This window comes from Aquarana catesbeiana, linkage group LG03 (assembly GCF_042186555.1).
Source record: "Aquarana catesbeiana isolate 2022-GZ linkage group LG03, ASM4218655v1, whole genome shotgun sequence".
NCBI classification, from domain to species: Eukaryota; Metazoa; Chordata; class Amphibia; order Anura; family Ranidae; genus Aquarana; species Aquarana catesbeiana.
Genome location: NC_133326.1, coordinates 127,176,654 through 127,203,023, shown reverse-complemented (window position 1 = coordinate 127,203,023; position 26,370 = coordinate 127,176,654). Strand labels below are relative to the sequence as shown.

Genomic DNA, 26,370 nt, shown 5'->3' with positions numbered 1-26,370 from the left:
CCCTAACCTGCTGTTCGCAGTCCTGCCCCTCTCCTCCTTTAACACACCCTCACAGAGCCGCCCCTCCCTACACCCAGCCTCATACACGTGGCACAGTGACACCTGCCTGCTGGCTGCTAGGCAATGACAGGGCTGGCGTCTGTTCCACAATGCCTGTACAGTGACTCCCGTTGCGCCAAGCTGCCCCCCACACTACTGGGGCTGACAAATGACCATGTGCCAGGATGCAATTTCTAGTCTCCACAGCGACCTGGAGCTTGGGATTTGTCAAACCCTGTATTAGGCCATTATACATTATAAATAAGTAGATACAAAAATACTGCTCCATTATACAAAAACTGCCATTTTTATCTTCTGCCACTACTGGGCATCAAAACTTGTTTTTCTTCAGATCCATGCTTCAAGATTTGGAATAGGAAGATAGGCCATGTTCTGAGTACTAAAGTCTGGCCTTCATCATAAAAATCTGTTGTTTTAAATCTTCAGTATAGTTCCTAAAACTATTTCATTTCAGATAGAGCATGAAGTAGTACAAATACAGTCTGTATAATACAAATATGTGGAGATAAACCTTGGCGCTAGTGAGCTTATGGCTTAAAGAATGCTTGTATGAACTGACAGTGGTCTACACTGTTATGTATTAATGTGTTAGATTTCAGCTCAGCATTGATTTCCACTTTGGAAGCTACAAAGTAAAGGGGTCACATTTACAGAAATCTGATATAAAATAAAATGCTGACAGTAATCAATCAAAAAGTTGTCTAATATATTATCATTTAACTACAGCCCGGAAGGATTTACCCCCTTAATGACCAGGCCATTTTTTGCGATACAGCACTGCGTTACTTTAACTGACAATGCGACATTGTACCCAAACAAAATTTATGTCCTTTTTTCTCCACAAATAGAGATTTCTTTTGGTGGTATTTGATCACCTCTGCGGTTTTTATTTTTTGCACCCACAAAAGCTAGTGTACGAATCGTTGTACCGGTATGGCGATTACATCTGCGGCGGGTGGTCGGCAAGTGGTTGACTGAAGACATGATTAAGGAATAAAATGCTAAAAAATAACAGAACAATTTTAAGAGATCTTTGGATAGCCAGAGTTGACTGTCCATTTCAAATATTTATCTCTCATAACTGCTAGTGATGTACTAAATACATTTAATGTATATATTTTTATTATTATTATTATACAGGATTTATATAGCACCAACAGTTTGCACAGAGCTTTACAACATGAGAGCAGACAGTACAGTTCCGATACAATTCAATACAGGAGGAACCCGAGGGCCCCGCTCGTGAGAGTTTACAATCTAGAACTGTTCATGATAACAAGTGAATTCAGGTGCCCCTGGGCCCACCAATATGCCTAGTGGGAGCACCCGTCAAATAAACTACCATGCTCTTAACAAATTTGTTTATTACATTCTGACTAAAGTACATGGGGGGGGGGGGTTTACTAAAACAGGTGCACACAGAATCTGGTGCCCCTGGCAAAGTAACCAATCAGCTTCCAGGTTTTATTGTCAAAGCTTAATTGAACAACCTGAGGCTGGGTTCACATATGCTGCAGCCGCAGTTCACAGCATGGGGTCCGCCGGTGCATCCATGTTCACCAATTCAGGTGCAAATCAGGTCTGACTTTTTGCCTATATTCGCACCTGAATCGGAACCGATTTTAAATGCGGACTGCGACCGCCCCATAGCTGTGTGAACCGACTCCATTGAGAGACACACTCTCTGGTCATGCGAACTGGATGCGGAGAAACCCACATCCAATTCGCATATGTGTGAACCCGGCCAGAAGTTAGAAGCTGATTGGTTACTATGCATAGCTGCACCAGATTTTGCGTGCACCAGTTTTAGTAAATGTCCTTCATTATGTAAATAGGGAGCAAATATGGCAGAATATCAAATCAGTGACATCTAAAGGCTGGAAATGCTCATTGTGTAATACCTGGAGCTGAAATGGTTTCCCTGGGCAGTTTTAATCACTTACTGACCGGCTTGCTTTTTTTCTTTTTTTTTTTTTTTTTTTTTTGACACAAGGTAGTAATTTCTCCCATTCTCAGGCTTTTTGTGCTCTTTTACATTTCCCAGTAGTGCCCTATCCTTTATGCCATTGTGATTCTCTTAGTTACAAGATACCAATCTAGCATTCGGTTGCCATATTGTCTCTTTGCTTCACTTTCTAGGAGTGGTTCTCCACTCTATAGTTCGGAAACTCTGGACATTACATCATGCTGTCCTACGCACACCTGAATAATGATGTCCATTTTTATAAAGCTCTGTCTCATGGAAACATACAATTTATTAGTAAAAACAGCTGGAGGATTCTCACATCTACTTCTAAAGCAGAACTTAAGTCTCCAGAAACCCATCTCCACTCCAGAAATGCCTATGCCTACAAGTATCCTTGCTGGCACCAACAACTTTGCCCAGTCCTCTTCCAGGTTTGGAATCTTTGGCTATCTTGATTGGCTGGGTTGATGTCACTCCCATGCATGTGTATGGAAATTCATTTATCCAGGCACCTGGCAGATGCAGGGATTGTGCACTGAGCAGCTCAGACAGTATGCATTGTAAAGACGTTTATGAGCAGGAAAGTAAGAAACATTTCTTGCAAAAGTCACATAGTACATACCTCCCAACTTTCTGAGATGGGAATGAGGGACACCTATTAGCAAAAGTATGTAGGCATAGGACACGCCCCCTGGCCACACCCCTTAAAGGAGAATTGTACAAATAAATATGATTGTTTAAACCCACAAGTGCTTTTTTTACCTCTACAATTCCTTTATATTGGCTTTTTAACATTTACAAATGCAGCAATTTAGAAATTGTATGAAAGATTTAGCACTGGGAACATTTTTTGAAAGATAAATAGTGTATTTTATATACAACTATATAGATCAGACCGAAATGAGGGACAAATGAGGATGACTGAGGGACAGAGGAACATTGTTCTGAATGAGGGACAGTCCCTCGAAATCAGGGACAGTTGGGAGCTATGATAGTATGTCTCCTTTACAATTAAAAAAAAACCTTCCTGTTCACAAATTTTGTATTGCTTTCTAAAGTTCTACTTTAACTGTACAGACCAAACAGAAAAGACAGGTGGTTTAATGTTACTTGAATTATATTGAGTCTTCAGTTTGTGAATTTTGAGGCTTAAAGGTCAGGGGCGGATCCAGAGTCTAGTCTCGGGAGGGGCACTGCCAGAAAATATATTTTTTTGGGGTACATCTATCAGGGAAATGGCTGGTGTTGGCGCTTCAATCATCACGGCACCATGGTTGTTATGGTGTCAGGATGATTGAAGCGCATTATTACTATTATTACATTTTTATAAAAAATTAAATAGTTTAACTCACCATACTGCAGAATCAGTGGGAGCCCTGAGTGTGTCACTTGCCACGTCACCTGTCACCAGATGCAGATTGTCACTTGCCATGTCGCCTGCCACATGTTGCGGATTGTCACTTGCCACGTCGCCTGTCACCAGATGCAGATTGTCACTTGCCACGTCACCTGTCACCAGATGCAGATTGTCACTTGCCACGTCGCCTGCCACGTTGCGGATTGTCACTTGCCACGTCGCCTGCCACATGTTGCAGATTGTTACTTGCCACGTCACCTGTCACCAGATGCAGATTGTCACTTGCCACGTCGCCTGCCACGTTGCGGATTGTCACTTGCCACGTCGCCTGCCACATGTTGCGGATTGTCACTTGCCACGTCACCTGTCACCAGATGCAGATTGTCACTTGCCACGTCACCTGCCACATGTTGCGGATTGTCACTTGCCACGTCGCCTGTCACCAGATGCAGATTGTCACTTGCCACGTCGCCTGCCACATGTTGTGGATTGTCACTTGCCACGTCGCCTGTCACCAGATGCAGATTGTCACTTGCCACGTCGCCTGCCACATGTTGCGGATTGTCACTTGCCACGTCGCCTGTCACCAGATGCAGATTGTCACTTGCCACGTCGCCTGCCATGTCACTTGCCACGTCGCCTGCCACATGTTGCGGATTGTCACTTGCCATGTCGCCTGTCACCAGATGCAGATTGTCACTTGCCACCTGCTAAGGTGGTCTCTTGTGTCCCAGAGACAGGCAGCAGAGAGATGATGTAATCTCTCTGCTGCCGCAGCTGCCTGCATGGTGGGGGGGAACTGCAGGGATGCAGGGCGGGCGCCGGGCGGTGAGAGATGATGTCATCTCTCTGCTCCCCCGCCCGCCTGCTCCCTGATTGGCCAGCAGCCGCTCACAAACACATCGAGCGGCACATGTCAGCGGCGGCTCTTTTACTCACGGAGCCGCCCAGCAGCTCTTTTACTCACGGAGCCGCCCAGCGGCTCTCTCTCTCTCTCACGGAGCCACCCGGCGGCTCTTTTACTCACGGAGCAGCCCGGCGGCTCTTTAACTCACGGAGCAGCCCGGCGGCTCTTTAACTCACGGAGCAGCCCGGCGGCTCTTTAACTCATGGAGCCGCCCGGCGGCTCTCTCACAGTGACAGTCACCTGCATTTCTTGGAGGGGGCAATTGCCCCGTTGCCCCCCCCCTGGATCCGCCCCTGTTAAAGGTGGCCATAAACATGAAACTAAACTCCCCAAAATACTCACCTCCACCTTCCAGTGATGGAGTAGGCCTCTATCATCTTCTCCTTGGGTGCTGGGTTTTCAGCCTCTTGATTGGGCGGTGGGGGAATAATGTCATCTCCAGCATGCGCACGGGAGTCAGGCCTTCCAGCACATCCGGAGTGTGCCAGGAATGCAAGCTGAGCTGTGCATGTACAACTAAGTGTATAATCAATAGAAGACTGTGAGCAGGCAAGTAAGTGTGTGTTACTGCAGAAGAGACATTGCGAGTCTGCTCATATTTTTTTACAAGTTAGGGCTTTGTTCTATTTTAGGATTTCTCTTATACAGCCTCTAAACAATGTAGATACATATGCAGTGCTGGCTATTGTATTCTGATATAAAGCACCCGTGGCAGTCACTATTCAATGGAAAATTTTCTGCATGGCTTCTTCGACAACAGTTGACTGAAAAATTGACTTTGGTCAAGCAAAGTGGTGCTGACAGGGCCACACACATGGAACCAACTTTGACCTATTCAGCAGGATTTGGCCAAAATTCATTCTGAGTATAACCAACTTTTGAGCTGCCTCCCTTGCACTGGTTCACAAGTGCCATTATGGGAAAGGCAGTCCGGCATCACAATGAGTTTGCGGGGATTGCATCCTTTATAATGCTTAAATAGATGTGATATTGAACACCATTTAAATTGAATTTTCCAATTTACTTTAAATGTTGCTTAGAAGCCAGGTTAGGGACAATAAAGAAAATCTTCTCTTAAAAGGGATGATCTTAGCACAGGACTAGCAGCACAGGCTCCTTTTGTATTGATTAAAACATTACATGAACACAAGTTTTTGGTTATAGTAAATCTTAAAAAAAATATGATTATTTTGTCCTAGATCAGCTGTATAAGAATAACATTACTCTACTGGACAAAGCACGTATTGAATGGGAGACAGAGCACATAAGCACTTGTGAGGTAATGGCACATAAACCTTTCTTATAAACCTTGAATTGTGCCTTTTGATTAGGTTTGTATATATTATATTGTGTTTTTTTGTTTTGTTTTTTAGGCATTTGAACAACAAGAGAAAGATAGAATCAGTATACTGCGTAATTCTTTCTGGGTTCACACCAATCAATTTTCCATGCAGTGTGTAAAGGATGATGAGGTAACACCTACCATATGCTATAGAGTCTATAGACAATGTTGTCATGTACGATGATGTAACCGAATTTTTTTTTTTAAGATGCTCTGTTACCAGTGGTGAAAGTATATGTCCAAAAAGCATGCTGCATTACCAATTGTAACCAGAAGGGGGAGATGGAAACTTTGCTATCAGTATGTTAGAGTTGAATTGTACTACATAAATTCTCAGTTCACAGTAATATGAACATTAACCATCACTATGCATTGTACTATATTTTCATACAAGTGTAACAGTGCACCTTTCAAAAGGAATAAAATAGAAATTCACCATACCATGCTACAGCAATGTATAAATGTGAATTTGGCTTTTTCAAGAATGTAATCAATTACCAAGCTGTGTAGCTGGATATCAGCAACTGTCCAACTTTAGGGACAAACAACAATTATAATTGTGACGCAAACAAATGCTAATGCACTATCCACATAAGTTAGCCTCTACCCCTCTCTGAAATTACAAAAAAGGAACACAAGGGGGGGTCGTTATCATATAAAACTGTACTACAATCAACATCTTCAAATAAGAGGGCTGATACTACTCCAGAGATATTGGAGGTATTTGGGGAATTTTTCCAGGCATTATATAAGAGCGGGGTATCCTACTCGGGGGAGTCCCTGGATAGATTCTTCGACACTATTGATTTACCAAGCATTTCAAATGACGAAAAGGTGGCTTTGGAAGGCCCACAAACATTGGATGAGAAAAAAAAAGGCAGCTTCCAACCTACCTAATAATAAACCACCAGGATCAGATGGTCTTCCAGGGGAAATATATAAAAAGTATGGGGATGTATTGTTACCTGAACTGCTTGATGTCTTTAACCGCTTGCTGACCAACTGCCGTCATTTTACTGCGGCAAGTCGGCACGATCCCGTGAGCCGTCATAGCTGTACATCGGCTCATGGGATCGGGATAGCAGACACGCCCACTGAACTGTGGGGGTGCCAATGCTTGTGGCCGACGGTCGCGATGACCGCTGGCCACGAGCGATTGTGGGCATGAGAAGCAGAACAGGAACGTGTGTGTAAACACACACATCCCTACTTTGTTCTGTGAGAAGTGACAGATTGTGAGTTCCTAATAGCTAGGAACCATGATCTGTCATTTCCTCTAGGTCAGTCCCCTCCCCCTACAGTTAGAAACACACCTAGGGAACACAGTTAACCCCTTCCCAGCCAGTGACATTCTTACAGTAATCAGTGCATTTTTATAGCACTGATTGCTGTATAAATGCCAATGGTCCCAAAAATGTGTCAAAAGTGTCAGATGTGTCCGCCATAATGTCGCAGTCCCGATAAAAATTGCAGGTCGCCGCCATTACTAGTAAAAATAATAATAATAATAATAAAAATACTATAAATCTATCCCCTATTTTGTAGACGCTATAACTTTTGCGCAAACCAATCAATATACGCTTATTGCGTTTTTTTTTACTAAAAATATGTAGAAGAATACATATCGGCCTAAAATGAGAAAAAAATCGCTTTTTAAAAAAAACAAAAAAAAAACAGGGATATTTATTATAGCAAAAAGTACAAAGTATTGTGTTTTTTTCAAAATTGTCACTCTTTTTTTGTTTATAGCGCAAAAAATAAAAACCGCAGAGGCGATCAAATACTACCAAAAGAAAAGCTCTATTTGTGGGAAAAAAAGGAGGTCAATTTTGTTTGGGTGCAGCGTCACACGACCGCGCAATTGTCAGTTAAAGCGAGGCAGTGCCGAATCGCAAAAAAATGGCCCGGTCATTCAGCAGCCAAATCTTCTGGGGCTGAAGTGGTTAAACTTATTATGCTCCACTGAGATAACAGGGACCCCCAAACTTGCACTACTGGGGATAATACCTGATGGAATATTACCAGTAGAGATGCATGCTATGTGGATAAGATCTCTATACTTAGCATGTAAAGTTATTCTACAAAATTGGATATCTGCTGATCCTCCAACTCATGAACAATGGGTTAAGAAACGTAACTACTTCTGTTTTATACTTAAAAGAGAAAAATTAACATATAGGCATAGAGATATACCCCAAAGGTTCGGTAAAATATGGTCATGGTGGATAGAACCTAGTAATGAATTTTATGACGGCTTACCTAGTAGAGAGGAGTAAAGGAAATGGAGGCAGATGGAAGTAAAGAGTGGTGGTAGAAGGATGAGGAGTTAGATGAGAAGAGAAAAAAATGAATATGTAAGAGAAAGATAATCTGAGGCTGCATAGAGGAAGCTACAATAGTCTGATGACTGATACTAAGGGAGCTTCATTTGATGAGTAAAATGTATTTATGCTCCTGTTATGTTTTGTTTACTATATGTTAGGTTACTTTAATATGAGAGGTGCAAGGGTTGTTTGTTGTCTGTGTCTTTTCATTTCTGGATATTTAATGGATTAATTTGATATATTATTTGTGTGTATGTATAATAATAAAAATTAAAAAATGATTTGATTTAAAAAAAAAAAAAGCTGAATAGTCAGACTGAGTGCATAAAGCTAAAAGGGGGTGCAAATCTAAATTATTTATAAGCAAGTCTGTACAATTCCAATCATCTGATTGTTTTATAATCTTCTTATGATGCCTTATACTACGGTATATGTCATCACCAACACTTACGTACTGGTAAGGCACTAGAGTCCATCCGAAACTGATATTTTAGTTAGGGGTATATGCAGGGGCGGACTGACAACTTATGGGGCCCCCTGGTCAATAGGAGATTATGGGGCCCCCTGGTCAATAGGAGATTATTGGGCCCCTGGGCAATAGGAGAAGATTATGGGGCCCCCGGGCATTAGGAGATTATGGGGCCCCAGGCACTAGATTATGGGGCCACACAGTATACACACACACACACATAAAGTATACACACAGACACACAATATACACACACAGTATTCACACACAGAATACACATACACACACTGAAAAGGTACTGGAGAGGCGGGGCAGCTATAATCTTGGGATTTTTTTTAAAAAACACAGATTTTTACATACTGTCCCAGGTTTTATTGAGGCTGGCAACCCTGATGGGGCCCCTTAGTGGCATGGGGCCCTCGGGCAGTGCCCGAATGGTCAGTCCGCCCCTGGGTATATGCTGTTCATTATCCACTGGTTTCTTATATGTATTTGGAACTTTTTTGAAATTTCAGTAGAGAGTTCCTAGGTTGGCCCACATATGGCAAACACAAGTAGGTCTCGCTGTTGGACTTTTCAGTTACCTAATATTGTAGAAAATGCAGCTGGAGGAAGGAGACTCTAATTAGGGGTGAGGGTTGCTGGGCAGAGCAAGACATTATGAAGTAGGGAATCATTAAATTGTCTAGTAGATGTGGGAGTTTGGTAAGTGATTCCGTTGGCCGGCATTGAAGAAACGTTAAGTTGTTACCATTATAATACTTCTAACTGATGTCTGTCCCTCATGCTAGATGCTGGAGGTGGTCAGGCAGAGTCTGGAGCAGTGCGATGTGCAAAAAGAAATTAATGACTTTATTCAGGAGAAGACCATAGGACGTATCCCACCAGGTATGCCGCTGTCCTGTGATTGGTAATCAGCAATGAATTTCTGTACAGAGGAGACTGACGCAGACTGTGCATCTATCTTTTCTTATCTGCTCCCAGGTCCTGTCCTGTATGAGAGCTATACTAATGGATTGGTTCCAAGGAGCAGTAATGGATTAAGTCCACAAGGTGGCAGCAATAAAATGATAAAAAGGTAAGTAGTGATGGGGACAGGAATGGCTTCACATGTCTAATGTATAAGCTGTTAAGGCTCGTTTACATGAGCAGCCGTGTTTTCCATCCTTCTGAAAAGTGATCTGCGGTGGATCACTTTCAGAGGCATTTGACGGACAGCTGATGATATTTCCTCCTCACTGCCTGTGTTAAAGTGGTTCTAAAGTCTCCACATTTTTTACCTACATGCTTTCCCTTCATTAAAACGGTATTGACCCAAAAATGTAATATATTGCAGCTTACCAGTCATTAGATATTGTGGCTGCATTAGTTTTCTTTTTTAGGCTTTTTTTTCCTTTGTTTTCACCTAATGATCTGGCCAATAACACACCTCCTGTATTGGAGTGCCCCCACTCTGGATGAAGAAGCACATGGGGGCACATTTGGACAGCAGCCTTGTCAGTCGGGGGGGGGGGGGGGTCGGGGGTGAGTGTTAGATGTACTAGTAGATTTAGATATCCTAATGAATTGAAGTCAAACACCGGCTAATACTTGTGCCTCATTACTGCTCAGTGATGCTGCTTGTCATAGTAAGGAAACAATAGGTAGGTCGGCTAGCCCAAGCTCAGCCACAGGACCTGAAAATGACAAAAAAAAGCACCTGGGTGCCCAGGGATGTATCTAAATGTATGAGAAAAGTGCCTTATTTTTGGGTCTACATTACATCTGTTTAACCACCTCAATACCGGGCACTTACACCCCCTTCCTCCCCAGGCCATTTTTCAGCTTTTAGCGCAGTCACACTTTGAATGACACTTGTGCGGTCATGCTACGTTGTAACCATGTAAAATTTTTATCATTTCCTTCACACAAATACAGCTTTCTTTTGGTGGTATTTAATCACTGCTGGGCTTTTTATTTTTTACACAAAAAAAAGACCGAAAATTTTGAAAAAAAAATTTTTTTTCTTTCTGTCAGTAAATTTTGTAAATAAGTAATTTTTCTCCTTCACTGATGTGCGCTGATGAGGCGTGACTTATGGGCACTGATTAGGTGGCACTAATATGCCGCACTTATGGGCACTGATAGGCGGCATTGATGGTCAGCACTGATAGGCAGCAATGAAAGCCAGCACTGACTGACTAATGGGCACTGATTGCTGGCACTGGTGGGCACTGATTGCTGGCACTGCTGGCGCTTTATGGTAATCAGGGCACTGATGATCAGTGCCGTAATTACCTGTCTTGCTGTCCCCTGCGAGGAGATGCCGCTGATCGTCTCTCCTCGCCACACACTGTCAGTGTGAGGCGAGGAGAACCGATTACCAGAACTTCCGTGTTTACATGTGACCGGCTATGACTGGACACAGCCGATCACATGGCTAAAGAGCTGCGTTATCGGCTCTTTACAGAGATCGGGGTCACGTGCGAGAGCGGCTGTTCTGGGACGACATCATATGATGATCACCCAGAACGAGAGCCGCACCGCCCCGTCGTCATTTGACGGTGGGTGGGCGGCAAGTGGTTAAAGGCGCCACACACAAGTCTGATATGTAATCTCTAGTTGTAGCATAAGGACTCTTTCACATGGACGGCCTGGGAGCAGTAAAAGTAAGCAGTTGAGCAGCAGTTTTACCACCCACCTAAAGTAAGCTCTGCCTGTCAAACTTGGCCATTCAAGTCAATAGGGCCACTTTGCAACTGCAAGCCAATCGGTTGGCTTATGGTTGTGGCATATTAGTCCCATTGGAAATTTCCATATGGCCAAAAAAAAAAAAAAGAAAGGCAGGCATTCTGGAGGCGGCAAGATCGCTGCATCACCACAGATCGGTTTTCAGAGAGTGGGCTAGTGGGAACCTAGCCTTAGTGCCTTTTTCTTTTGCAGATGTATGAAGTGGAATTTACATTGTCTCTTCTTTCCTTCACTGTTCTAGGATTTCCAATCTTCTGCATGGTTGTAGTGGAAGTGTTAAGAACTTGGCAGAACTCAACAATCAACCAACAGGTCAGTTTAGACTCCACCAACATAGACTTTGTAGAACATCAGCGAAGCTTTTGACAATATTTATTTGCCGTTTTCAGGGACTGGAGATTCAGAGTATGCTAGTATCCCCATAGTTCCAAGAAGAGATTCTTATGAGTTTGACACAGAAAGCCAAGAATATACTGTGCTGTATGATTACACTGCCCAGGTAAGGAAACCTATACACTACGGGCTTGTCCAGGTTCTCTGCATCACATTACATTAGTGGCATAGTTAAACTTGTAAGTTAAGTCTGGTGTGTTTCCCCCTTTAATAATCCAAATCTGGTATGGCTTCCCTGTCAGCCCTGCAAATCTTTGTTTCTGCCCTCTTTCATCTGTTCTATGTGTAGCACCCCTTTACCCCCTGAAGGTGGGGACCCCATATGGCAAGTGGGCCAGCATTTCACCTGAGGGCGGAATCCTTGACTCTTTGTGGGGTGAAGAAAAATTGGTACCTGTCACTTTAGAAAATTTTACAGTATCCATCATAGGACCAGTAAACTCAGGGAGAGATATTAGGGCACAGGATACACGAAAATAACAAAATGCAGACTCTGTATCACTACTCAAAGTCAATACTAAACATGGACTGGCACTCTATAATATTCAGAATGTAAAGCAGGTTCTATGTGGCATACCTAATGCTTGGATGAGCCACCAGAACTTGCAATGTCTACAGCTTGGTCCCAGCTCTTCTGAACACTCATCAGCAGATGAAGTTTCACCCTTGGTGCTTCAATCCAGGTAATTGCCTTCCTGCACCTCCTCCAGCAGAAAGCCCCTCTGTATCCCTCCCCAGACAACAGGCCTAGTAGTACCGGAACACCCAGCAACAAACTCCCCACAGGCAAGGTCTGGGAGGCAACAAAACTTTTCAAGGTCATTCCCAAATCTTTATACCCTCCCCCAGCATGCACCGCAGGCAATAAACCTAGTGGTTTGCCAGGGAGAAATATGATTCATAACTCGGGTTATTGGACCTTACACTATTGCCAGTGACACTCTCCAACAGCAGGTAGAAGCAAACAATAACACTGAGTTTAGGGAAAACCTGAGGAAAACTGAACTATCAATTAGAGCTCAAGCTGCCTTCAACCCAGCAGCACTAAATTTAGACTATGGATACTAGTTGTTTGGGACAGGGTCCCTACATATGTTCTATTTTTTGGTTCTTTAAAACTCTTTCATTTGAACCTCCATCTGTTTCTGCTTTGGGCCTGGCCTATCCGTATTGTATATTCTGACAGGAACTGAATTGGCTTTGACTTCTGATCCTGTTTCTGTCTGTTTGGCTTCACCTTCTAAATCCGTAAAGCCTGCATTAGCTTTGACTTTTGTTGCTGTCTGTTTCTATGTGTATCATGTTCCCATTGGTTATGACTGTTGACTGTGTCTATTCCTGTTTGTCATGCATTTGTCCCGGTAGACAATCCCATGGGTCACATGGTGATAGTTGTCCTGCTGCCATCTTATGTCCGTTTCTGTATATGTATCTCCATTTGCTCAGGTTCTCCTGGTCCTTGCACCCCATTGAGAGCTGTTTACCTTTAGCCAGCAAAGTGGTCTTCTCCTTTTCGTTTTTCCTGACCCTGCTGTCTGCATTTCTGTGTCTACACTGCACACATTTCTGTTCCTGCTTTGCCCCGGGTTTTCACTGCGCTCCTTTAGTCAGCAGATCCAAAAACCCATGTTAGTAATCTGCTAAATAATACTACCAGTAGTTATTTGGTAGATATTTAATTATAAGGTTTTAGGCATTTTTACTTTGTGCTGTTTTTCTTCATAATAATCCTGCTTCACTAATTTGCCATTAGTGAGGGACAGTTCTTTTAATTAAGACTCCAAATCCAAAAAGGCTATCCTCCTACTGCCTTATTCATAATAAAACCCTGATTAAAAAGAGAGACGAACTTTTTCTGAAAACCATTACCCAAATTTGCCCCCAAACCAACTCTTCCCTTCTAGAGTATGTTCCACCATTTATTATTTTCTATCACTTTGCTCCTGTAGTGAGGATCGGCTTTTATTACGACTTTTGACATCATCACAGGGCCAGCAGCTGAAAGATCAGTTCCTATTAGACATGCCCCCCAAAATTACATCTCCCAAAAGCACTTTCCTTACACGCAATGGGATTGATTTAATAAAACTGGAGAGTGCAAAATCTGGTGCAGCTGTGCATAGAAACCAATCAGCTTCCAGTTTTTTTGCCAAAGCTTAATTAAACAAGATGAAGTGAGAAGCTGATTGGCTTCTATGGACAGCTGCTCCGGATTTTGCACTCTTCAGTTTTAGTAAAATCAACCGGAATATGTTAAGATACTCTAGGGAGCCAAGGCCACAACATTGTCTTTCTGGGAAATAAATCAATGAATACATCTGGAGAGGAACAGAGAGGGGTGGGGATAGGTTAAGTTCTGTTTTCCAGTAAACAGGGCTGACAATGCATGTTGGTATTTCAGCACCTCAAAGGCACTTTGTTGTCAGTTCAAGATAGGATTACACTGGATTTCTTGAACATTAACATGTATATGCGGCATATTAGAAGGGTAAAATATTGGAAAATGTTCACGTATTAGGGAAATGTACTAAATGTATATTTTTATTTTGCCTTGACCTATACTTTAATGGCTAGAGGGGGTAATAGACTTGGGCACTCATCATCTAGTTCATGCCCTCAAACTTGGCAACCTCAGTATGCAGATATAGACTTTTCAATTTTTAAAGTCAGAAGTTGTGCAAGCCTTTCTATTGGATAGAAGTGCCTCTGCTTCAGAAGGTGATAGGGTGCTAAAGAAAGATAGCAAAAGCTATGAGCAGGTATCTAATTGTTTGTTACAGTTCACTTATTTTCTTTACTGCCAAGCTTGATTGACCTTCTAGCATCTACTAAAAGCTGAAAGATCAATTATCTTTTGTTATTTTCAGAATACAGATGAGCTGGATATTAGTGCTGGAGATGTGGTACATGTGCTGGATAAGGGAGAGGATGGCTGGTGGACAGTGGAGAGGAATGGTCGCAGTGGATTTGTTCCTGGATCCTACATTGACCAAAAAGACTGATGCTCTGGACAAAACTGGATGGCACACCATGTAACAACACACCGGATAGACACGGATTCTCCAACTGTTTCACTGCTACCCTTACTGAGTTTAAACACAATTTAATATGAGTACACATACTGTATATGTATATATGGGCATATTTCTTAACCCTATTTTAGATAATTTAAATAGATATCTTTTATTATCTTTAAAGACCGGCTCATTGAAATGCTGAGCCTACTTCCCCATGATGTTTGAGAAAGATAATAATACCTTCTCTAGCATGTGACTATAGATGAGATTTGTGATTAAAGCTTTTATTGATGGTTAAAGTTATTTCTAACATGGGTTTCTTATATAATTTATGTGGTTCAAATATTGAATAAGAATATGCCAATCTGCATTTAGATTTTAAAAAAGAACTATCTTTAATAACTATATTAAACATTAAATCTATATTTTTTTGAAGAATTTGTGTTATTTCATGTATTGGACGACCATTGTGATCCTAGTGCGAATAGAAGCAGCATTACAATATAATGCATTATGAATACTTGAGGTGTATGGAGGCAGGAGGGAAAATATAAATCATTTGAGGTATGAAGTAAAACAATATACTAATCTACCAACCGTCTTCTTTTTTACCTGAGCAACATATCTAACTCTGTTAAAGGGAATATATAGTGGCATTGCGTATTTTTTTTACATTTATTATAATCAGAACCTTTAAGATTTAAAAAAAAAAATGTTTTAGGTAAATATGAAATAAGCAATATTTAGTGTTTTTAATTTCGGGTAAGTCCAGGTTCTTTCCATGTTTGCCTGACTCTTCTTATGGGCTTTTCTAAAAACAACCTGGATTCAAGTTTCACTTACAAACCACAGCTGTATGTGTCAGAGCAGCGACTCCTGTCCCCACCCTGTCAGAGCTCTGTCAATGAGATAGAGCAGTGTTTCTCAACTCCAGTCCTCAAGGCCCCCAACAGGTCATGTTTTCAGGATTTCCCTCAGATGAAAGGGCTGTGGTAATTACTAAGGCAGTGAAACTGATCAAATCACCTGTGCAAAATAATGGGAAGCCTGAAAACATGACCTGTTGTGGCGCCTTGAGGACTGGAGTTGAGAAACACTGAGATAGAGAGTACTTGTGTAAAGGGCCACCATTAGAAATCATGGAGCTTTGTACAGGCTACCTGATGGGACCCCCCCCCCCATTTACTGACAAAACATGGAAAATTTACTAACAGAGTGCACATTTTACTGAGAAGCTGGAATATAACATAACCTGCTATTTGAAACTAAGATAATTGATATTTAACCCCTTCCTGATGAAGATAAAACAAATCCTAACACCTGAACACAGTTTTGCAACTTTGACCTGCGTTAGTAAAACTATACATATCGCAACTACTTAGTGTATCCAAGTGATGTAATTGTTTTTTTTTAGGACAAATTGGGCTTTAATTTGCTGATAAGTGGTAATAGATATCTCCTGATTTTTTTTTTTTTTATAATCAAAGGAAAACTGGCTCAAAATAGTAAAAAAAAAAAAAATATTATATATATATATATATATATATATATATATATATATATATATATATATATATATATATATACACACAGTATCTCACAAAAGTGAATACACCCCTCACATGTTTGTAAATATTTTATTATATCTTTTCATGTGACAACACTGAAGAAATGACACTTTGCTACAATGTAAAGTAGTGAGTGTACAGCTTGTATAACAGTGTACATTTGCTGTCCCCTCAAAATAACTCAACACACAGCCATTAATGTCTAAACCGCTGGCAACAAAAGTGAGTACACCCCTAAGTGAAAATGTCCAAATTGGACCCAAAGTTTCAATATTTTGTGTGGCCACCATTATTTTCCAGCACTGCCTTAACCCTCTTGGGCATGGAGTTCTTGTGCATCATCTTTAGAAGAGGCTTCCTTCTGGGACAACAGCCATGCAGACCAATTTGATGCAGTGTGCGGCGTATGGTCTGAGCAATGACAGGCTGACCGCCCCACCCCTTCAACCTCTGCAGCATTGCTGGCAGCACTCATACGTCTATTTCCCAAAGACAACCTCTGGATATGACGCTGAGCATGTGCACTCAACTTCTTTGGTCGACCATGGCGAGGCCTGTTCTGAGTGGAACCTGTCCTGTTAAACCACTGTATTATCTTGGCACCGTGCTGCAGCTCAGTTTCAGGGTCTTGGCAATCTTCTTATAGCCTAGGCCAGCGATATGCAATTGGCGGAATGCTATGCCTCATGGGACTTGTAGTTCTGCAACAGCTGGAGGTCCGCTAATTGCATATCCCTGGTTTAGGCCATCTTTATGTAGAGCAACAATTCTTTTTTTTTCAGATCCTCAGAGTTCTTTGCCATGAGGTGCCAAGTTGAACCTCCAGGGGTGTACTCACTTTTGTGAGATACTGTGTTATATATTTTTATTATTTAGCTGTGTATTTTTTTACCTTTACCATAACCTACTGACAAAGAACAACTCAAAATGAATTCTCCTGCTTTTGATGATCGCAGCGATACCACATATCTGTATGTATTTTTATGTTTGTACCCATAGTAAGGCCCAGAAACACTAGTGCACTTTTTTTTATCCTACCTAAAACACGCTGACACTAAATAAGCAAATCTTTTTTTTTTTGTAATTCTACCTAAAATACACTTACAATGACCTTTGACCCAAACTTGGTCTAGATCAAACCCTGATGTAGCACTTTTATTTTATTTATTTTTCTTATTCTTATTTATTTTTTACAGACACTTCTTTGTTTACATGTTTCTCTTCTAGCAAGGTGAAAAAATACAATGTACCTTTTTCTCTATTCAAGAGGAGAAAACAACACGGGGGCGGGCTGCGCAGTGACTGATCAGTGTGATAGATCAGAGGCTATCACAGTGACCAGGTGATTGGGAAATGGGCCTCCTGAGCGCGCAGGCACGTGTGTGTGTGTGTGTGTGTGTGTGTGTGTGTGTGTGTGTGTGTGTGTGTGTGTGTGTGTGTATGTATGTATATGTATATATATATATAATCTAGGGCCCCCATGGACAAAAGCCCTCTTCTGTAAGGCTGCATATACAGTGGGGAAAATAATTATTTGATCCCCTGCAGATTTTGTAATTTTGCCCACTTAAAAAAAATTAAGGGTCTATCATTTTTATTATAGGTGTATTTTAAATGATAGAGACAGAATATAAACCAAAACTCCAGAAAAAACACATGATACAAATGTTATAAACTGAGTTGCAGTTCAGTGAGTAAAATAAGTATTTGATCCCCAAGCAAAACATGACTTAGTACTTGGTGGTTAAACCCTTGTTGGCAAGCATTTATTTGGTAGTTGGCGACCAGGTTTGCACACATCTCAGGAGGGATTTTGGTCCACTCTTCTTTACAGATCTCTAAATCCTTAAGGTTTCTTGGCTGTTGCTTGGCAACTCGAAGTTTCAGCTCTCTCCATAAATTTTCTATAGGATTAAGGTCTGGTGACTGACTAGGCCGCTCCATGACCTTAATGTGCTTCTTCTTGAGTCACTTCTTTGTTGCCTTAGTGGTATGTTTAGGGTCATTGTCATGCTGGAAGACCCATCCACGACCCATGTTCCGTGTTCTGAGTGAGGGAAGAAGGTTCTCATCCATAATTTTACAATATATGGGACCGTCCACTGGCCCCTCAAAGCGGCATTATTGGACTGTACCTTCAGCAGAAAAACCTCCCCAAACATAATGTTCCCACCTCTTTGCTTGACTGTAGGGATGGTGTTCTTAGGGTCATAGTCAGCATTTTTCTTCCTCCAAACACGACGAGTCAAGTTAATGCAAAGAGCTCAATTTTGACCACAGCACTTTCTCCCAATCCTTCTCTGAATCATTTAGATGTTCATTGGCAAATGTCAGATGGGCCTGTACATGTGCCTTCTTGAGGAGGAAGAAAAATGCTGACTATGACCCTAAGGCCACCATCCCTACAGTCAAGCACAGAGGTGAAAACATTATGCTTTGGGATGTTTCTCTGCTAAAGGTACAGGCCGACTTTACCGCATTGAGGAGCCAATGGATGGGGCCATGTGATGTAAAATCTTGGATGAGAACCTTCTTCCCACAGCCAGAACACTGAAGATGGGTCGTGGATGGGTCTTTCAGCATGACAATGACCCAAAACATACTGCCAAGGCAAGAAAGGAGTGGCTCAAGAAGAAGCACATTAAGGTCATGGAGTGGCCTAGCCCCTAATTCTATAGAAAATTTATGGAGGGAGCTGAAACTTCGAGTTGCCAAGCGACAGCCAAGAAGTCTTAAGGATTTAGAGAAGACCTGTAAAGAAGAGTGGACCAAAATCCCTCCTGAGATTTGTGCAAACCTGGTCGCCAACTACCAAATAAATGCTTGCCAACAAGGGTTTAACCACCAAGTACTAAGTCATGTTTTGCTTGGGGATCAAATACTTATTTTACTCACTGAACTGCAACTAAATTTATAACATTTGTATCGTGCTTTATTCTGGATTTTTGGTTGATATTCTGTCTTTATCATTTAAAATACACATATGATAAAAATTATAGACCCTTAATTTCTTTGTAAGTGGGCAAACTTACAAAATCTGCAGGGGATCAAATAATTATTTTCCTCACTGTATGTGTACACTTGGCAGGAAGAGGTTAGAGTATACACAATATGCAAACATTAACAATATCCATAACAAGTAATCTGCTCAGCTGTACAATGACAAAGTCACAGTGTGACAAATGTGAGCATGACTAAGATTATAAAATGTGGTTTCCTACTACAAAGGCCTAGTAGAGGGTGTTAAAGAGCCTGTTATTTAAAATGAAATTATTCACTACTATTATAGGGCATGATATTTTCCAGTACAGGTTTTTCTTTTAAAAAAGGAAATTTCTATTCAAACCCTTCCACATGATACGAATCCTAATTATGCCAGTTTACTTTTTTATTTGGAAGGATTTTTAGTATTTCTGAACCATAAAAATGAAAAATGTAATATACTGCAGAATACTAGTACTTAGATGTGGTTGTTGCATTAGTTCCTCTTAGTTTCTCTTTTTCAGGTAGAGGGCATTTTCAGCAAATACAGAGGAACCTTGGGTTACGAGCATAATCCGTTCCAGGAGAATGCTTGTAATCCAAATCACTCGCATATCAAAGTGAGTTTCCCCATAGAAGTCAATGAAAACGAAGACAATTCGTTCCGCATTGACTTCTATTACATGCAATACCGTATGTGGCCAGAGGTTGGGGGGCGCCGAAGAGCCTCGGAAATACTCGGGGATAGTTCGGAAAAGGAGTATTTTCGAGTGTTTCCGAATGGCTCCGAACCTTTCCGAGTGTCCCCGGCGCCCCTGCCCTTCTGACCAAATGCGGTACTGCACCACCCATTCGACAACACTTGCAAACAGAGTCATAATTTAAAAAAAAAAAGTTGTCTTTCAAAACACTCGTTAACTGCTTTACTCTTAAACCAAGGTTCCACTGTACAGAAAATACCCATTGCTCTTGCCAGAAATGTAGTGTCCTTACTTCATGTAGGCTAAAAGAATTGTCATCTCTCTTTTGTGAACTACTAGTCTTTTTTGCTACACTTTTACTATAGGGCCTTATTGTTGCAAAAATTTCACAAAGAAATACTGCCATATCAGTGATAAGAAAGTGAAGTTAAATAAGACCTTCAGCATGCTGGAGTAAATTGTTGATTGTGTCACATCTTGGAGACAATTCAGCAACAAAATGTATTTTTAAAGGAGTTCTATGGTCACCATATACACTTTCATTTTATAACATCAGCATGGTAACAACAATACAAACAATAGTTATTTAGGGCAATCCAATATAAGCTTACTTGAAAAACCTCCTTTCATGTTGTGTGTGCTGCCTGTCTGCTGGTCATCACTTTCCACATCCTCCTTGTTTGCCTGCATGCTTTGCAGCTTCTCCTCTGCCATTTCTAAAGACTACATATCCCATGGTACCTTGCTGCCTGCAAGCAGTAATTTCTTTACTGACTCCTGCTCCTGAAACTCCTCCTCTCAACACCTCTGTAGCTCAGAAGGCAGGCTCTGTGAAAAGTGTGACACAGCAGTGCCTACCCACAGGACATAGTGAATATGTATCATAATATTCAAGGAAGTAAATGTGTGTGGATCTTCACATAGTAAGTGTACAAAATTAAAGATTATCCAGATTAATAAGAGTAGGCTAGAAATCATTGACATACAATGTGGGAATAAATATGTGATTTTCCATTTTGACCACAGATATAATATTAGCAAAGTTTTCATCAAAATAATTGGTTGGTGTATAGATCAATCACATCCTCTAAAGATCAATGCCTGTGCTCTTAGTGATAGTGCAGTGCTATTCCACTTCAATTCACTCCACGTGCGCTGTGCCCCAACCCCAGTGGGTCCAGACTCACCAAATGTAGTTGACCTCTTATGGCTTATGCCAAAAGAGATCAAAAGAAAGCTTTCCACAGCTCCGCTGTGCGTGGCTAGGTGTCCCTAATGCGGTTTCTTTCTACAGTTGGAGCTCAACATATGTATAAAGCAGAGAGTGATATCATCGTACAAAAATGTCTTTATTAAAACACATCAACACATAATAAAATGCTACTCACATTGTTTAGTGCCTCCCAGGCACCCAGGGATCATCTGCCTGTAATTATTATAACTGCCGCAGGTTGCCATTCAGAAGGCGAAGGCTGATGCTATCCGTGTATGGATTCAGAGAGCCAAGAGCTTGCCCCCTAAATTCCACTGGAAGTGATAGTTGATAACTTGCCATTTAAATCTGAGTGCTGCAACATGCACATTGGATGTTTTTGGACGGTTTTACAGCTGCTGTTTTTGGCTTCAGACATGTTTTTCTACAGTCAATAAACTCTCCAGTATGTTATTCTATGTGTCCATGCACACATACGCTGTTATCAACTGTTTTTGGCTGGGGTGTTTTTTGGCTGTAAAAAATCCAAAAATAGTGGGTTCTGAGAGGCTTTTTTTAAGCTGTAAAAATGGTCTAACGGTGAAAACTGGCGAAAAACACCTTACTTCCTGGACAGACTTTAGGTCATGACACAGGAAGGAGTTGACCAGCTGATCTCATTATCACACACCCTGCATCATCTACACTCAGTTGGTCAACTCCTTCCTGTGTCATGACCTAAAGTCTGTCCAGGAAGTAAGACAGAAGTAATCGAGCAGTGTGTTTAACCACTTCAGCCCCGGAAGGTTTTACCCCCTTCCTGACCAGAGCACTTTTTACAATTCGGCACTGCGTCGCTTTAACTGCTAATTGCGCGGTCATGCAATGCTGTACCCAAACGAAATTTGCGTCCTTTTCTTCCCACAAATAGAGCTTTCTTTTGATAGTATTTGATCACCTCTGCCGTTTTTATTTTTTGCGCTATACACGGAAAAAGACCGAAAATTTTGAAAAAAAATGATATTTTCTACTTTTTGTTCTAAAAAAAATCCAATAAACTCAATTTTAGTCATACATTTAGGCCAAAATGTATTCGGCCACATGTCTTTGGTAAAAAAAATGTCAATAAGTGTATATTTATTGGTTTGCGCAAAAGTTATAGCGTCTACAAACTAGGGTACATTTTCTGGAATTTACACAGCCTTTAATTTATGACTGCCTATGTCGTTTCTTGAGGTGCTAAAATGGCAGGGCAGTACAAAACCCCACAAATGACCCCATTTTGGAAAGTAGACACCCCAAGGAATTTGCTGAGAGGCATGTTGAGCCCATTGAATATTCATTTTTTTTGTCCCAAGTGATTGAACAATGACAAAAAAAAAAAAAAAAAAAAAAATTACAAAAAGTTGTCACTAAATGATATATTGCTCACACAGGCCATGGGCATATGTGGAATTGCACCCCAAAATACATTTAGCTGCTTCTCCTGAGTATAGGGATACCACATGTGTGAGACTTTTTGGGAGCCTAGCCGCGTACGGGGCCCCGAAAACCAATCACTGCCTTCAGGATTTCTAAGGGCGTACATTTTTGATTTTACTCCTCACTACCTATCACAGTTTTGAAGGCCATAAAATGCCCAGATGACATAAAACCCCCCCAAATGACCCCATTTTGGAAAGTAGACACCCCAAGCTATTTGCTTTGAGGCATGTTGAGTCCATGGAATGTTTTATATTTTGACACAAGTTGCGGGAAAGTGACAAATTTTTTTTTTTTTTTTTTTTTTTTGCACAAAGTTGTCACTAAATGATATATTGCTCACACAGGCCATGGACATATGTGGAATTGCACCCCAAAATACATTTAGCTGCTTCTCCTGAGTATGGGGATACCACATGTGTGGGACTTTTTGGGAGCCTAGCCGCGTACGGGACCCCGAAAACCAATCACTGCCTTCAGGATTTCTAAGGGCGTACATTTTTGATTTTACTCCTCACTGCCTATCACAGTTTCGGAGGCCATGGAATGCCCAGGTGGCACAAACCCCCCCCCAAATGACCCCATTTTGGAAAGTAGACACCCCAAGCTATTTGCTGAGAGGCATGGTGAGTATTTTGCAGCTCTCATTTGTTTTTGAAAATAAAGAAAGACGAGAAAAAAAATTTTTTTTTTTCTTTTTTCAATTTTCAAAACTTTGTGACAAAAAGTGAGGTCTGCAAAATACTCACTATACCTCTCAGCAAATAGCTTTGGGTGTCTACTTTCCAAAATGGGGTCATTTGGGGGGTTTTTTTGCCACCTGGGCATTCCATGGCCTCCGAAACTGTGATAGGCAGTGAAGAGTGAAATCAAAAATTTACGGCCTTAGAAAGCCTGAAGGCGGTGCTTGGTTTTCGGGGTCCCGTACGCGGCTAGGCTCCCAAAAAGTCCCACACATGTGGTATCCCCGTACTCAGGAGAAGCAACAGAATGTATTTTGGGGTGTAATTTCACATATTCCCATGGCATGTTTGAGCAATATATCATTTAGTGACAACTTTGTGCAAAAAAAAATAAAAAAAATAAAAAATTGTCTCTTTCCCGCAACTTGTGTCACAATATAAATTATTCCATGGACTCAACATGACTCTCAGCAAATAGCTTGGGGTGTCTACTTTCCAAAATGGGGTCATTTGGGGGGGTTTTGAACTGTCCTGGCATTTTATGCACAACATCTAGAAGCTTATGTCACACATCACCCACACTTCTAACCACTTGAAGACAAAGCCCTTTCTGACACTTATTGTTTACATAAAAAAATAATTTTTTTTGCAAGAAAATTACTTTGAACCCCCAAACATTATATATTTTTTTTAAAGCAAATGCCCTACAGATTAAAATGGTGGGTGTTTCATTTTTTTTTTTCACACAGTATTTGCGCAGCGATTTTTCAAACGCATTTTTTGGGGAAAAAACACACTTTTTTACATTTTAATGCACTAAAACACACTATATTGCCCAAATGTTTGATGAAATAAAAAAGATGATCTTAGGCCGAGTACATGGATACCAAACATGACATGCTTTAAAATTGCGCACAAACGTGCAGTGGCGACAAACTAAATACATTTTTAAAAGCCTTTAAAAGCCTTTACAGGTTACCACTTTAGATTTACAGAGGAGGTCTACTGCTAAACTTACTGCCCTCGATCTGACCTTCGCGGCGATACCTCACATGCATGGTGCAATTGCTGTTTACATTTGACGCCAGACCGACGCTTGCGTTCGCCTTAGCGCGAGAGCAGGGGGGACAGGGGTGCTTTTTTTTTTTTTTTTTTTTTTCTTTATTATTATTATTTTTTTATCTTATTTTTAAACTGTTCCTTTCATTTTTTTTTTTTTTTTAATCATTTTTATTGTTATCTCAGGGAATGTAAATATCCCCTATCATAGCAATAGGTAGTGACAGGTACTCTTTTTTGCAAAAATTGGGGTCTATTAGACCCTAGATTTCTCCTCTGCCCTCAAAGCATCTGACCACACCAAGATCGGTGTGATAAAATGCTTTCCCAATTTCCCAATGGCGCTGTTTACATCCGGCGAAATCTAAGTCATAAAATGCTCGTAGCTTCCGGTTTCTTAGGCCATAGAGATGTTTGGAGCCACTCTGGTCTCTGATCAGCTCTATGGTCAGCTGGCTGAATCACCGGCTGCATTTTCAGGTTCCCTGTTGAGACAGGAGAGCCAGAGAAAAACACGGAAGACGTTGGGGGGGGAGGGGCATTCCCTCCCACTGCTTGTAAAAGCAGTCTAGAGGCTAATTAGCCGCTAGGATTGCTTTTACATGAAAGCCGACCGCTGGCTGAAAAGAATGATACCAAGATGATACCTAAACCTGCAGGCATCATTCTGGTATAACCACTCAAAGTCGTGAATGGCGTACCTGAAGACAAAAAAATGGTTAACAATAAAGCACAGTAAACGGTAAGGTATAAAAAATTGCATACCTGAAAAGCAAACATGATAAAACATAATAACAATAAAACATTGCAGAATAGAATACAGTAAAAAAGAACAGAACAATAGAGAGGGAATAGAGAGAGAAAGAACAATAAAACGACAACTATTTTTTTTTTATTTTATATTTTTGTATGTGTTTTTTTTTTTTTTTTTTTTTACACTTTTTTTTGTAACTAACTTTTATAACTGTAACCGGTTCCAGGTTCGGGTCTCTCAAAATGCGATGGCATCTTGGGAGACCCTGTGAAAGTGTGTCCTAGTCTGTGGAATGCTGTACCCTACGCTAATACTCAACTAGTGCATGGTAGCGTTCAAAACATTCACCAATGCAAAGACCAGGATTATCAGGACAGGAGGGACAATAATAGCGGGTGTCACGCCTATATCCGCGCTTGCTGCAGACACAACATCTTTTTTGGGGGGGTTCGTTGGGTAGGGGTACTCGGGAGGACATAAAGAAAATGCCTCTCATGCAGCCGACTGCATTTGGTTGGGGATGTGAATGGGGGAAGTACGGGTGCTGCAGAAGCGGTGGGTTCCCAATTAGGATTGGCGAATGCAGAAGGAAGGGCACTATGGGCATGACGGGCCTGTGTTTGTCTTCTTGGTGGCAGCGGGACACTACTTGTACTTGCCACCTTACCAGCTTGAACTGCACTTATGGGACTCGCCACGTCACCAAGTGTTACTGCAGTGCTGGTTTGACTACGACCGGGGTGTACTAGGCCGCTGGTGCTTGCCAGTTCACCAAAACGCTACCAAAAAAACTGTTAGTGATCGCAGGGATCAGGCCTGACTCTGCGAACGCTGCAGTTATGCGTTTAGTGTTTTGTAAGTGTCAGTGATCGATCGATACTGCACTTGTGTGGGCTGGGCTGGGCCGGGCGGAGGGGCAAAACGCAGGTGCTAGCAGGTATCTGGGCTGATCCCGCTAACACTGCGTTTGTGGGAACCCTAAACTGCTGGGGACGCTAGTATAGATCTGATCGGATCAGATATTGATCCGATCAGATACTATACCACTAAGGGAGGCGTATGCTGCGTGCATGGGTGTTAGCGGTACTGCCGCTAACCTGACGCTGCCTGGGGCTGGTGCTTGCCAGTTCACCAAAACGCTACCAGAAAAACTGTTAGCGATCGCAGGAATCAGGCCTGACTCTGCGAACGCTGCAGTTATGCGTTTAGTGTTTTGTAAGTGTCAGTGATCGATCGATACTGCACTTGGGTGGGCTGGGCTGGGCCGGGCGGAGGGGCAAAATGCAGGTGCTAGCAGGTATCTGGGCTGATCCCGCTAACACTGCGTTTGTGGGAACCCTAAACTGCTGGGGACGCTAGTATAGATCTGATCGGATCAGATATT

At 41.6% G+C, this 26,370-nt stretch overlaps 1 protein-coding gene across 2 annotated transcripts in view; it reads left to right on the top strand.

Annotated features, from left to right (window-relative positions):
• The window catches only part of PSTPIP1 (proline-serine-threonine phosphatase interacting protein 1), a 114,041-nt gene extending 98,884 nt beyond the window's left edge, over positions 1-15,157 (top strand). For both annotated transcript variants that reach the window (XM_073619197.1, XM_073619196.1), the window contains exons 9-15: positions 5,490-5,569; positions 5,664-5,762; positions 9,217-9,313; positions 9,410-9,503; positions 11,397-11,467; positions 11,545-11,654; positions 14,416-15,157. In XM_073619197.1, the coding sequence (XP_073475298.1) occupies positions 5,490-5,569; positions 5,664-5,762; positions 9,217-9,313; positions 9,410-9,503; positions 11,397-11,467; positions 11,545-11,654; positions 14,416-14,550 (686 nt within the window). In that variant the 3' untranslated portion in view covers positions 14,551-15,157. The remainder of the gene's footprint in view (positions 1-5,489; positions 5,570-5,663; positions 5,763-9,216; positions 9,314-9,409; positions 9,504-11,396; positions 11,468-11,544; positions 11,655-14,415) is intronic.
• Positions 15,158-26,370: the final 11,213 nt, after the last annotated feature.